The 13856-nt window shown below is 33.7% G+C and overlaps 1 protein-coding gene across 2 annotated transcripts; it reads left to right on the top strand.

Annotated features, from left to right (window-relative positions):
• The first annotated feature begins 1155 nt into the window (after positions 1-1155).
• LOC147384798 (amino acid transporter AVT1C-like) lies at positions 1156-13391 on the top strand. Of its 2 annotated transcripts, none has more exons than XM_086426753.1 (13): positions 1156-1245; positions 1479-1707; positions 4706-5046; positions 6695-6909; positions 7763-7786; positions 8082-8262; positions 9672-9894; positions 10186-10321; positions 10554-10577; positions 11123-11264; positions 12012-12055; positions 12182-12244; positions 13228-13391. In XM_086426753.1, the coding sequence occupies exons 2-13, from the start codon at positions 1520-1522 to the stop codon at positions 13321-13323; spliced, it is 1677 nt and encodes a 558-aa protein (XP_086282879.1). In that variant the 5' UTR covers positions 1156-1245; positions 1479-1519; the 3' UTR covers positions 13324-13391. The 2 variants fall into 2 exon arrangements, with proteins under 2 accessions (XP_086282879.1, XP_086282880.1); XM_086426754.1 differs by having other exon boundaries at positions 1213-1338.
• Positions 13392-13856: the final 465 nt, after the last annotated feature.

Genomic DNA, 13856 nt, shown 5'->3' with positions numbered 1-13856 from the left:
GGTGGCGCTAAACTACCATCTTTCGTTTTGAAATTAGCCCCCATGTTTTGGTAGATATAAGATCCTTGGAATCAAACCTGGTCCTCTAAATACTTGATACCCATTAAGATAGATAATATTTTTATGTAAAAAAAAGATTAGAAGTTTAACCATTAAATATGTATAATTAAAAGTTAAGATGAACAATGAATTCTTCAAGCAGATCAAACTTTTGATAATAAAATTATGGTTAGGATAAATTATTTGTTGTTGAAATTTTATAAAAATGTGTAAAATGAATAGATGTTCATGTAGAGAAAAAGTAAACAAAATTACAGAATTCACATTTTTTATATATTTTAAGTTAGTTGATGGGATAATGCTGAAGTAACATTAAAATGTACATCATGGGGGACATTTTTTTTATGTGAATCGTATCTCAATGAAAAGCATATATGATTCTGATACACATCCATGTCAAAAATGTCCCTCACGATGTACATATCAATGTTACTCCAGCACGACTCTAGTTGAAGTACATTTACTTTAATATATTTCTTTGCTAGTATTTAATTAGACTATTAATTTTGTTATAAATTTTATAAATAAAATAAAGGAAAAATGTTGATGTGATATTGAAATTTACATCATTTCACACATTGTTGATGTGCTTACGGAATCATAGATACTTTTCATCGAGACAAGAGTGAAAAACCTTAATGGTTATGTGCGCACCTCCATGTTAACAATGTAAATTTCAATGTCATTCTAGCACGACTCATAAAATAAATCTACTAATCAGGTACCCAAAGGAGACCTGAATCTTTTCGAATCCATAAGATAATTGCCCAGAATTGAACCCAAAAATGATCGGCTCTATCATAATAGACCCAAAATGGACTAATCGATTTTGAGTACATCAAGTAACCAAGTAATTGGGTACCCATTAACACCCTTACTTGTAATTTATTATATTTAGAAGGGCTTTAGCGTTAATTCCAATGTTATTATTAGAGTAAAACCAAAAATGGAAATAATAGCCTCAAACCACACCATATGGTTGATGGCCACATTTGAGGGTATAAATGTCCAATCGCAAATATCCCCTCGATGACGTGGAGATACCTAAACATGCATAACTACACGAATATTTATATTTATAGAAAAAGAGTGAACGCTGAAGGGGCGAACCGACGACGCTCTCTAGTTTCCTCTAAAAGAAAGCAAACAAGCAGAGATTCTTCCCGAATCTCGAGATCTTGCCAGGTTGGCTACAAACTCTCTCTCTCTCTCTTCTTCTTCTTCTTCTTCTTCTTCTTCACAATTTCGATTTTCAGATCATTGTTTCTGCTCTGTAAGGTTGAAATCTTTGGGATATTTGAGATTTCGATGGAAATCTTTCTTTTTTAATTCACACAAATCTACCTTGATTGGTGTTAAATTTCTTTAAAACACATAAATTATTGGGAAAGTTTGGATTTATTTTTCCTTTTTTGCAGAAAAAAATATCTTAGAAGGAGAAAGGGAACCTAAAAAAAAAATGAATAACTCTGTATCAGAACAAAGCTTCAACATTGATAGTGAAGGTGAAGATGAAGATGAAGAGAACGTGTTCGACGAAAGGAGCATTGATGGATTCAATTCTGATTCTTCGGATTCTTCTTCGGGTGAAAGCCCTCAGCATAACAAACCTAATTCTTACAACACTTCATGGCCACAGAGTTACAGGTAACAATAGATGTTTTTATGAGCTCTGTTTCTTGAATCTTAATGCTTTTTATTTATGAAATTTAGATCCTCAAATCTCCATTTAAGTTTAAAGGGATTCCTAATAAGTTGTTCCCTAGAAAACAAAAACAAATCTCTAGAAAAAAAGAACTAATCTCGAGAAAATCTGTGATTTTCCACTTATCTAAACAGTTCAAAAACTATTAGAGATATGTGCTTTTCGAATCTCAAGGACCATTACTTGACCTTTCTTTTTGTCCCTATAGTGAATGGTCAAATTTTTTGTTTTTCACGATCACCGTTTTAACCTCGTCACAGATCGAGTTGACTAGGATGAGTCATCTTGGTTTTGAAAGCACTGATTAGGGTTTAAAATGGGTTGGATTTAAAATCTGAATATTTCGGATTTGATTTCTTTAAGTATATCCAAATTAAAAAATGGGTTAGATATGGGTTGATGTCCTTCTACCCGAGTTAGATTCTGTGTCAAATATAGATCCATCCCTATATGCACTTAAATCAGAATGATATATTATTTTGTAAGTTATATTTTTATATCTTTCAAAGTATCTTTCTTTTACTAATAAGTGTTGGGTATAGTGATTAAGGCTCCTCTCCTACGAAGAAAAGGTATTTAAGTTCAAGTCATGTTTTGACCCCACCTTTAACAGTTTTCCTTGAAATAATTTTGAACTGATCTGAATCAATTAATTTAGTCAGTTCTCTAAAAACAAGTTTTAGTAAAAACATATTAGATCAGATGTGATTAAAAATTTGAATATAAATATACTCATATACGACCTGAACCTGGCCCATTTTAAACCCTAACAACGAAGTGAGATACTCAATATGAACCGTCCAACACAACCTTGATTCAAGATGACTCAACAATGTTTAAGAAAATTCATTCTAGTACTCAATTAGAGTTGGTAAGTTGGTGGTTTTCATATTATAAAATAATTAAATTTTAATGATTGAAGTGTTTAGGATCTTCTACAAAGGTAAGATTTTGTAATTGAGCTTCTATTAATCCATCTTATAATGTAAACATAATAATAATTATTTATATTTTAGTATACATTTAAAAAGATTGTAGATCTATTTTAATGGTTAGACTCTTGAATCGAGATGACCTGAATAATTCTACTCCAACCCAAGGGTAAAAGATGAGATGACATACCATTTTCAAAAACACTTCCCCAAAAATAACTATTTTGATATTTAACAATATAAAATAATATAATATGTACTTAAATTTTCTTTTCAAAATTAAATATTTTATATTTTTTTCCCGATTTTATCATAAATTAAAATTTTAATTAATTTACTTTATAAATTTTTTTTTTTTTCAATTATATACCTACATTATAGGAGATTAAGAGAAAAAATAAAATCGATTGAGATGTTTTAGGCATGTACAATGAGAGCCAATATTAGATAAAAATGAGTATGAATTTGTGCTAGTGTTGAGGATTAGTAAAGCATTTTAGAGTTGATACCACATACCTGAGTTCAAATCCCACCTTTGCTCAAAGTGCTAATGTGATTGAGAATAGGCTCACATGATAACAACCCAAAAAATTTTAGGATTGATTTAATCATTGTATAATGGCATTTTTATAATGATAAACAAAAGCTTAATAATATTTGTGTAAAAATATTTTTTGCATTAATTATACAAGAATTTCTTGTAATAACATTTTTGTAAAAATATTCATTATATAATAACAAAATTTTCTTTTATATTTGATGTTAAAAGATAAAATAATATATGCATTTCCAAGTATTTTTGGAAAATTGGAGTTGTACAAACTTACTTGGTGGCAACACCAAAAATTTAAACCCCTCGAAAAAAAAATTGAAGACCTAGACAAAGATCAAATCCTCTACAGCTTGTTTTAGCCCTCCATAGCTTTCATAAATGATTGTTTTTCCTGTAATTACATTCGATCAATTAAATTTAGGAGTTCACTAATCATCCATTTTTTCAAACATTTAATCTGATTAAAAAAATAAGTTCTTTATGATATTATTTTTTGCAAATCTGATCAAAACCATGAGTATACGCGGATTGAATTGTTCTCTGATAATCTAACACCCCCTCTGACATAAGTCCCCATAAAAAATCCGTAGGTCATTAAATTAGGATACACAAGAAAAAGATTTATTGTTATACATATCTTGAGACAAATGATCTATGATTCTGAGATGGGGGTGTGGGAGGGCATATGTCAGAGGTGGGCATCAGAAAATCTTTATTCTTGTTCTTTTTATGAATGTGATCAGAACAAGAGCTACACGAAAACTTGAGCTACAGTGGATCCATTCCCCTTAGAAGACGTACAACAGTAATGACATTATCATTGATAGTTTTAAAAACTTGACTCGTCCAAAATGTCCGTCAAGTCTATTCAAGTAATCAAGAACTTCTAGTCTTCCCCACAAAAATATTATACATAGCAAATTAACTCAGTTGAGTTTTAGACCTCACTCAGTGCATTTTCAAGTTGACTTGATGATGATTCTGAGTTGACTGAGAAGTTGTTTGGATCGAGCTTTATAAGTCAAGTCACCCCAAATTGAGTCGATTCCGTTGACTCAGACATATTTTAAAAATTAAAAGCTAAAACTATGGTATCATTGGTTTTTTGTTTTTTTGTTTTTATATAATGGATATCCCCACCCTTTGGGTGGGCCTAATCCGGCGGTCACACGCACCGCCCCCTCAGAAAGTTCTACGTGCAATAGGTAAAGTCGAGGGTCAACCAGACCCTAAAGGGTGGCTCTAAGAAATTCATAGCTTCATGGGGTTTCGAACACTTGACCTACTCTTCTTGAAGAGCTTATCAAGGCTCGGTTTGACCTACTTACCTCAAAAGTGAAACCAAGTAAAACCCATTTGAATGATCACAATCCTAGATCGACTTCTTTTTTTCCATTAAGTTTAATTTCTAGAATTTTATTATAACCAGTTTTCGCTTTTCATTTTGTATTACAGGCAATCAATTGATAGATACAGTAGTGTTGGCTCTCCAAATATTGGGTTTTTCGAAACTCCTACACTATCCAGATTGGGTAGTTCTTTGTTTTCCTCTTCATTGGCAAGGAGAGACACTCCTGAAATTGTATCCTCATTGGCAAAGCCTTTGTTACCTACAATTGCTCCTGAGCAGCAACAACAGCAAGACCAACAGTGGCGGAGTTCTTATGCTTTGCTTCCTCCTCTTCCCATAAAGAGACAGTCCTCAAAGAAAGTAAGGCTTGATGAAAAACCATCTGGAGTGTCTCATGGAATACCTGTTTCTCACCAATGCTCCTATGGACAAGCTGTACTCAATGGTAAGCAACACAATTTCATGGCGTCCTTTTTGTTGCGAAAATAAATAGCAAGCACACAATGGAAAATAAAATAGAAAATTACATATGCTTAAAAACTTACAACATTCACCCTTTTATGGTTACATACTTACATTAACGGAGTTGATCGATTTGTTATGGGAAATCTCCCTTCGACCGATCAAGATTAATAATTTTTAAATCGATCTGTTACCAAAATGGTACAAACAGTAATTTTCATAATTTTAATACTGAAAATACCATTTTTTTTTTTTAATTTTGATAATATGACACCCTTTTCTCTCCTGCTCATAGGGGAAAAAGACAACTTTCTGATCTGATCACCTTGTGACATTCAAAAACATGATCCAATGCAATGGAGTTGAAGAGAACAAAATTATATGAACTTTAAAAAAAATAGTTATTTTTCATTGTTAAATTTTATTTTTAAATTTAGGTGCTCGGTGGCTGTCTATTTTCAACACCTTGGATCAATCTTAAAAAAAACAATATGTTTTTAATATTTTTCTTTGAATATGAAATTTACAACGTTGTGTTGGATTGTCAATGTGACAATGATTGTGGGCCCAATAACCTTTTTTAAGATTTGAAATCTTAAAAATTAAATTTGTGAGCAACAAGCAAGGGAGAGAAGCTCTCTCTATTGTTGATGTCATTCGCGCCACATGAAAAATGTCTATTGGGCCGTGAGCAAACACGTCAAGGGGTGTCAGGGACTTGCACAAAAAAAATGAGTTATATTATCAACACTCTTTTTTAAATAAAAATAAATAAATAAAGTTCAATAACAATGGGATCCTTTTGAGAGTTTATAAAAAATAAATTTTGATCTCATGTCAAAATGATCCTGACATTGAGTATTTGTTTATAAAAAAAAAAAATTACTTTGACATGAAATAAAAATTTATTTTTATACAATGTCAAAAGGATCTAATTGATAAATAGTTTAAAAAAAAAAATTTACTTAATGTCAATAGGATCTTTTGGACATGATATTAGTATATATTTTTGTACAGTGACTAAATGATTCTATTGACATTGATTTTTTTTAAAAGTTATTTTTGGTACTAAAATTCTAATAATTCTTGTTTGAACCGTTCTGATAAAATAAAATATTTTTAAAAATGATAACTTATCGTTTTTAGAAATAAGTTCAAAAATGCTTCGTTTTGGAAATTATTTGATTTTCGTAGCATATTTTGATAAATTTGCTTATGATTTATTTGCTTCTCACATTGTATCGGATTGGGTCCGTATTGAATTGGGATATTGTTGACCCATCATAATCATTCCAATAGGATACTGGAATATTATCGGATCAGGTCCTTATTGGAACCCAAATCCTCAATCCAGATCCAATCTTATTGGATTGGATTTCAACTCTAATCCGATCCATTGACTGCACTACAAGAAACAGCCTGTTAGAATCTGAGTCACAAACTGAATGCTAGAAAACTCTTCCCAACAACAATTTTGACAATGGTCTATTGATCAGACGGTTACAATTATTCGATCAGATGATCGATGCAAATGTGAACGGCAATGTTTTCATCCATGCATCACCGTTCATTAGGTTGATTGTTCTTGTGTATGATTGTATTTGTTTCTTCCATACACACGTGTGAGGCAGGTATGAACGTGCTATGTGGGGTAGGAATACTGTCAACTCCATATGCGGTGAAGGAAGGAGGATGGGTTGGGCTCTCTATACTGCTTATCTACGGCGTACTCTCGTGGTACACTGGAATTCTCTTGCGTCGTTGCTTAGATAGTGAACCCGGTCTGAAGACATATCCGGATATCGGTCAAGCCGCTTTTGGTTCAGTGGGCCGGGTTGCCATCTCCGTAAGTTCACTTCAACCAACACAAATAATATAGTCTTGATGAATGCAAGCGGGTTTTTGGTACATGGCTGATGTGGCAAGGGCATAGAATCATAGATCTTTTCTTCAAGATACACTGGAAAAAGATTGTGTACCCTTGTCATGTCAGTCGCGTACCAAAAACCACTATTAGCCAACTTTAGGGAGCCAACACAATACCAACTCCTTTGTTCTACATGGCTTAAAAGTTTTGGGTTGATTTTTAAAAATATGATCTCTATGGTGAGTAAGAACATCCTCACAAAAATTCAGATCAATCCGAAACTTCCGATCCCATCAAAAGTGATTTAGAATTGTGGACCGTCGCTTTCTTACTATAAATTTGTAAACCACTTTTGATGGGTTTAAAAGTTTCAGATTTGACTGATTTTTTACGAAAAATGTCTCTTCATGATAGATCATCCTCACAAAAAAAAAAAAAACCTAATCCGAAACTTTTAAGTCATAAGACAAATTTTGACTCCCAACATTGGCTCCCTAACGTTGGCTGCCGAAAGCTACCCATATAATATTGAGAGCTTCTATTAACACACTAATTTTTACTTATAGCACACCATCTTAATATAGAAATAGTTTAATTTCAAAAGGATTGGTGTTCTGCAAGTAAATGTTGGCGTGCCAATAGAATCTCTCATAATATTTTAGCTTCTGATTGTCATCAACAGGATCAGGTGGTGGGCTCCATCATTTATTTGGTGTATGTAAGACAGGTGGTGTGGATCAGACTATCTGATTTACTAAATTATTTGATCAGCAAAGTTCAGAAGAATATGGCTTGACTCATTATTTGTTTCTTCTTTACGTTGTGGTTGCAGATAATATTATACGTGGAATTGTACGTAAGTACCATATTGTCTCATCTGTGTTTCTGTTCTTGAAGCCCATGATGTAGAATACTCAAATCCAACGGTCAGAAATTACCAATAAAAATGACTTTCGTTTGGTGGGGCCACCAAGGTTCAGCCATCATGGGTCTAGAAGAGTGACACTTGTCCTTTTCGGATTACTGGAGAATCAAACTTTCTCCATGGCCCACTCTGGAGGTAGATCATGGCCATCTCTTGGACCCATCAAAGAGATGGTCATGAACGGTGTGGATTCAATAATCGTGATATTCTTTCTCTCTCTTTGCAGGCTTCTTGTGTTGAATATATAATCTTGGAGAGCGATAACTTAGCAGCTTTATTCCCAAACGCACATTTAAGCTTTGGTGGGCTTGATTTGAACTCGCACCATCTTTTCGCTTTGATGGCAACTCTTGTTGTTCTTCCTACTGTATGGCTTCGAGACCTCAATCTTCTCAGTTACATCTCGGGTGAGTAGTAACTAATTAAAGCAAGGAATCTCATGGTCGAGATTTATATGTATGTACATAGCACAAATCTCAAGGATACTTATTTTGAGGATAAGTCTCAATCGTTAGATTTTATGTTTACATGGTTGGGATATGTGTTTTTTCTCACAAGTCAACAGTTATCAATCCTTTATAAAATAGTTATAAAGTTATAGGAGTGGTGCTGCTGGAACCTTATATCGCACTTTATGAAAGTGGATAGAAACCATAGATAAGCATCTATGGCTCCTATCCACTTTTACGTCTTGAAGTGCAAAATGAGGTTCCAGCTTCTCAGCATTATTCCACTTATAATAATGGGTTGAGAAGGAAGAGATGGAACTCATAAAAAAAAACAATCTTATTGTTATGTAATTAATTTTTAGATAATATAAAAAATAATAAAAAAGAGAAAAAAAAAAGAAGAAGATAGATTTGATCTCATTTAAGGGAGATTAGACCTCCAAAATCAAATTTAAGATGATTAATCTCCAATCCAATCAAGGACTAAATATATTTTCTCTAGATCCAGGTCATGGCCCTTATTTAGGGCTCGCACATTCTCCTTTCCATTCGCCTCCGCTTTTTCTTTCTTTGGAATGGCCGTAACCTTCTTCACCGCCTCCTCCTTTACTTCCTTCTCCTCTGAGTAGTCACCGCCAGAACCACCACTGGATCTATGGCAGGAACCATTGTCGGAATCACCTCTTTCAGGCACTTCTTGGCCTTTTAGCATCCTCAATCTTCTTCTTCTTCTTCTTCTTTTCCTCTGCGACCATCTGCTTAGCCGCAAAGATCTTCTCCTCCACCGTATTATCATAAAAAGATCGGATTTTCTTCAGAGGAAATTGATCACAGTTTCTCTACTGTATTGATCGTCTAAATACAAAATTCAACGTTCAAAATTTATTTGAGGGATTTGTGATTTATCTTCAGGATATGTATTTAATCCAAGCCATTGGATTTTTTTCTTTACAAAATCAAAATTACTTCTTTTTCATGAGTCTATGTATCCCCACCCATAATTTATATTATAAATAAAATTATGACCGTGAGGCTCCCAACCCAAATCCAGCTCTCAACACGAATTGAGTCTGGCCGTGCCTGCCCGATAACTGAACATAATGCTACCCAAACCCGGTCCATGACGGGCTTGGTCGGGTTGGGCAGTGGCAAAACTCAGCCCATTGAGAGCCCTAAATCACTTATATTAAAGAGAGCAAAAACATTCATGGCCCAGTGGGCTGAAAAAAGGGTGGCACATGGTGAAAAGGTTGGTTTGGAGTCGAGTAAACAAAGCCCTCTTACCTCTAGAGTGGTTTAACCCTTTTGGGTTTTTTTTTTTTTTGTTGAGTTATTTGTAATGTGTTTATTTAAATATTAATTTTCAGCTGGTGGAGTTATTGCATCTATATTAGTGGTTCTTTGCTTGTTTTGGGTTGGATTGGTGGATCAGATTGGCTTCCAGAGTAAAGGGACTACTACACTGAACCTCACAACTCTTCCAGTTGCCATTGGTCTCTATGGATTCTGCTACTCTGGACATGCTGTCTTCCCCAACATCTACACTTCAATGGCCAAACCAAACCAATTCCCATCTGTTCTCTTCACATGGTAACTAACATTAACTGCTTTAACCCTTCTTGCTTACTATTAAAATGCATTTTATTTTCTCAAATTTCAAACTATATCCTATGAAGCCTTCAGAAAGTCTCATACATCTGAGTCAACTCGAAGTGTTTTAAAACTATGCTCTAACAATGGCAAAGGCCACCCGATATACTACATAGTCTCTACTTCACTAAGTATTATTCATGAATAAGGGCACTGATATAAATATTTCATTGTTCTTTTATTTTATTTCATATTTTTTTAATGCATTTTTTAAATTAAAATTTCATGCAGTTTCACTATTGTAACCATGATGTATGCTGGAGTTGCTGTGATGGGATACACATTGTTTGGGGATTCTGCAAAATCTCAGTTCACTCTTAACATGCCACAAGATTTGGTTGCTTCCAAAATTGCAGTTTGGACCACTGTATGCCACCACTAAATCCTTCCTATAATTCATCTTTCTCTTTATTTAAATTTTTTAGAGATCTACTATTGCCACACCAATTCCTATATAAATCACCAAAAAATTGCACACAATTGGTGTGGTGATAGTAAAAAATTGGTGTGGTAATAGCAACTCCCTTTAAAAATGCTGGTTTTGGTTTTCAACCATCTTATAACCTAATGTCTTATTTCTTGAACTTCTTCTCTTGCAGGTTGTTAATCCATTCACCAAATATCCTTTCTAGTAAATTTATTAGAATTAACAAAGACTTCAAATTTAAAATTTTCCCTTAAGGAAAAAGGGGTAATTTAGAGTTTAGACATACCCCTCCATTTTTTGGTGAATATTTGAGATTCCCTCATTTTTTTCAAACTAATGACATGCCCCTTGTCCTAGGTCTTCCCTATTAGACCAATTAAAAATTACCTAAATGCCGTCGTCTTCAACCTTTAGCCAAAGATGCTTGGTTTTTCTTCCCAAAACCAGTTTTCTTCAACCTCATGGTAAAAAATTTTACCCTCATCATCAATTTGGAAACATGGGGTATCTCGAATATTCACCCTAAACATGTTGGCTTGAGAATTTTAGCATCTTGGTGTGTGATGGATCCTGATATCTCTAAATTGTGATACGGCGTACGTGCCCAACAGAACTATGGGATTAACTCCCCTTTTCACTTTTTAAAATTTTCAAAGGATATATTTATGTAAAATAGGGGGGGAAGGGGTGTAAGTAAAAATTTCCCTTTTTTTTAATTCCTTAATTGGAATTTTCACATATGCATTAACCATGTCTCCGGTAGCATTGAGTTTGGAGGAGTTGATACCATCAAACCACATGAAGTCTCACATGTACTCAATCCTCATCAGAACAGCTTTGGTGATATCTACCTTGCTTGTGGGTCTCACCATCCCTTTCTTTGGTAAGACTCAATTCATCCTTGCTTCATACCTTAATTAACACGTTTTAAGATAAAAAGAGAAGAAGAATATTTTAAAGATGTTTTATGAAAATGATCATATACCCAAATTTGTAGTTATTTTTCTTGCAAATACAGTTATTTTATGTACGGTCACATTTGGTATTTACTTATTCACCATTCTTGCAATCTTACATTGATCAACTCAAGAGAATAAATAAAGGTATACAACAGCAGATAAAACCCCAAGGGATTGGCTCAATGGCAATTTCAGACTGATAAGCAGTTAATGCCTATGGGTCGTGGATTCGATACCCAGTATGTGCGGTATTCCTTAGGGACATTGCACATGCCCCCGGGACTTGTCCTTCGACAAGACCATGGTCTATGGTTCATCTCCCTTCATATAGACAATGCTGCGGCTGTTGAGTTGTATAAGACTCAAATCCTTAGACTATCCCTATCATGGTTTTAAAACTCGTTTTAACGTCTCGTCTCGGGCGAGTTTTCCAATATGTTTGAGTCGTCTCATTCAACAATGAGAAAAATGAACCGTGATTTTAAATCTTGTCCAATACATTTGAATTGTCTATCCATCTTGTTTGTGGACGATACCGAGACGTATCCAACGAGTCATCTTGGACGAGATTTAAAACCATGATCCCTGCATATTGATATAACTATGGAGCAAAATGGCATACAATTATACAAATTATTTAATCATCTTATCTTTTATTTTTTTATTTTTAGATTTGGTGATGGCGTTGATTGGATCTTTACTCAGTATGCTTGTTGTAAGTGTTCTTGCTGTTTTTATTTTCATCTTCTTATGGGTATTAATAAAAGGATAATTTTGGAAGATTGGCTCTTGTATTTAAGTAGATTCTCTAAGCTTTTACTAATTAGTATTTTGGTGGCAGACTTTGATTCTTCCATGTGCTTCCTTTCTGAGCATCTTGAGGGGTAAAGTGACCTGGTTGCAGGTAAGAGCAATCGTGCGTCAAAAATTCAGAATAAATGAAAAAAATAAATAAATGAAAATTACTTAAAGGACCCAACAGTGAGATTTCTTTCTGAATAGTCTAAGTTTTGGGTGGTATCTTGATAGTCCATTTAGTAAAAAAAATTATTTCTTAATGATCCCTCATTATTGACCAGCTCACCATTTCTTACTTATTGTCGATCTCACCGCTTTTTATTGTCAACTTTGGCATTTTTTTTATTTTTGAATTCAAGAATTTTTTAAAAATGTCGAACTTGACAATAAAAATTGATGAACTCGGCGTTGATAAAAGTCACCCATTTTCATTTTTTCGAGTTTTTCCGATTAAAATATATGGAAAAATCAACTAAAAACTTGACATAACAACTTTTCTAGGTGATTTCAAACCAAAAGAACCAATTTTCATTCAAAAATGAAATAAAATTTTGAAAAAACTCTAGTTTTTACATAGCTCTACTTCAAAATGCTTGGAAACCCCCTTGAAAATGGTTTCTTCTTTCAACTCATGTCCTTTACGTCTGAATGGAGTCTCCAAAACTAATTTGGGATGCTGAAAATCCAAAAAATTTAGATGAAAATGTTGAATTCAAATGATTAGGGCACATTCGGCGTTTCAATCGTGAGAAATGTGGGGAGTCAGGTTTAGGGATTAATTAGAAAGAAATGCCTCCGCAAGCATCCTTTTAGTAATTTTCCCAATATAATCTTAAATAAGCTAACTAAATATACGAAACTTTTTTTTTTAAAATCAACTTGAACTCTATTGGCAAAATTATAGCAAATGCCAAGATCCATCACCAAGTTAGTGGGTCCTGTTCAACAAATGATTTAATGTGGGCCAATCACTTTGTGTACCTCTAGTTGATCATCATGTGATCAAAGATTGGACGGTGGTGATTTTATGTTTCTTATTCATATCTTTATTGCATACTGACGAACGTTAAAATGTTTGTTTCTTTGTAGGGATCGCTGTGTATTTTGGTTATTATGGTAGGGGTTGTGTCATCAGCAATAGGAACTATTTCAGCTCTCTCTAAAATTATTGAGAATTTGAGCTGAACTCTTGGGGTTTCTCCAACAAGAAGAGATTTTTTTTTTAAAAATTAATGTAGACCATGTTAAATGGCACTCAATTTTCTCTATTTTGAAATTTCTTTTCAAATTTAAGATTTTGTTTCTCTTTAATCACCTTAATTTCCTCTTTTTTTCGTCATAATTAACATAATTAATTCCAAGGGCGGAGTCAGGATTTTGCCCATGTGGGAGCAACCAAGAGTAGAAATTTTTTTGTGGGGATAACTAAGAGAAAAAAAATAGTTGTGGGGGCAACTAAGATTGGAAAAAAAATTTGTGGGGGGCAATAGTGACAGATTTTTTTATCGGCCGCTAAAATATGTTGCAATATCTCATTAATTTATAGATTTTGAAAATTCTTATAGGGACAAGTGCCCCCACAGCCCCCACTCTAAATCCACCCCTGATCAATTCACTATTTGGGCAATATATAGATAAATAGATCATCAAATCCTTATGCTAGAGTTTTGGGGTCAAGTTAATGTATGATGTTTTTGAGATCACGATCATGCTTAAAT

This window comes from Akebia trifoliata, chromosome 15 (genome assembly GCF_017979445.1).
Source record: "Akebia trifoliata isolate Shusen 1 chromosome 15, ASM1797944v1, whole genome shotgun sequence".
NCBI lineage: Eukaryota > Viridiplantae > Streptophyta > Magnoliopsida > Ranunculales > Lardizabalaceae > Akebia > Akebia trifoliata.
Note: the sequence above shows the minus strand (reverse complement) of the source record. Positions and strands in the feature narration are given on the sequence as shown.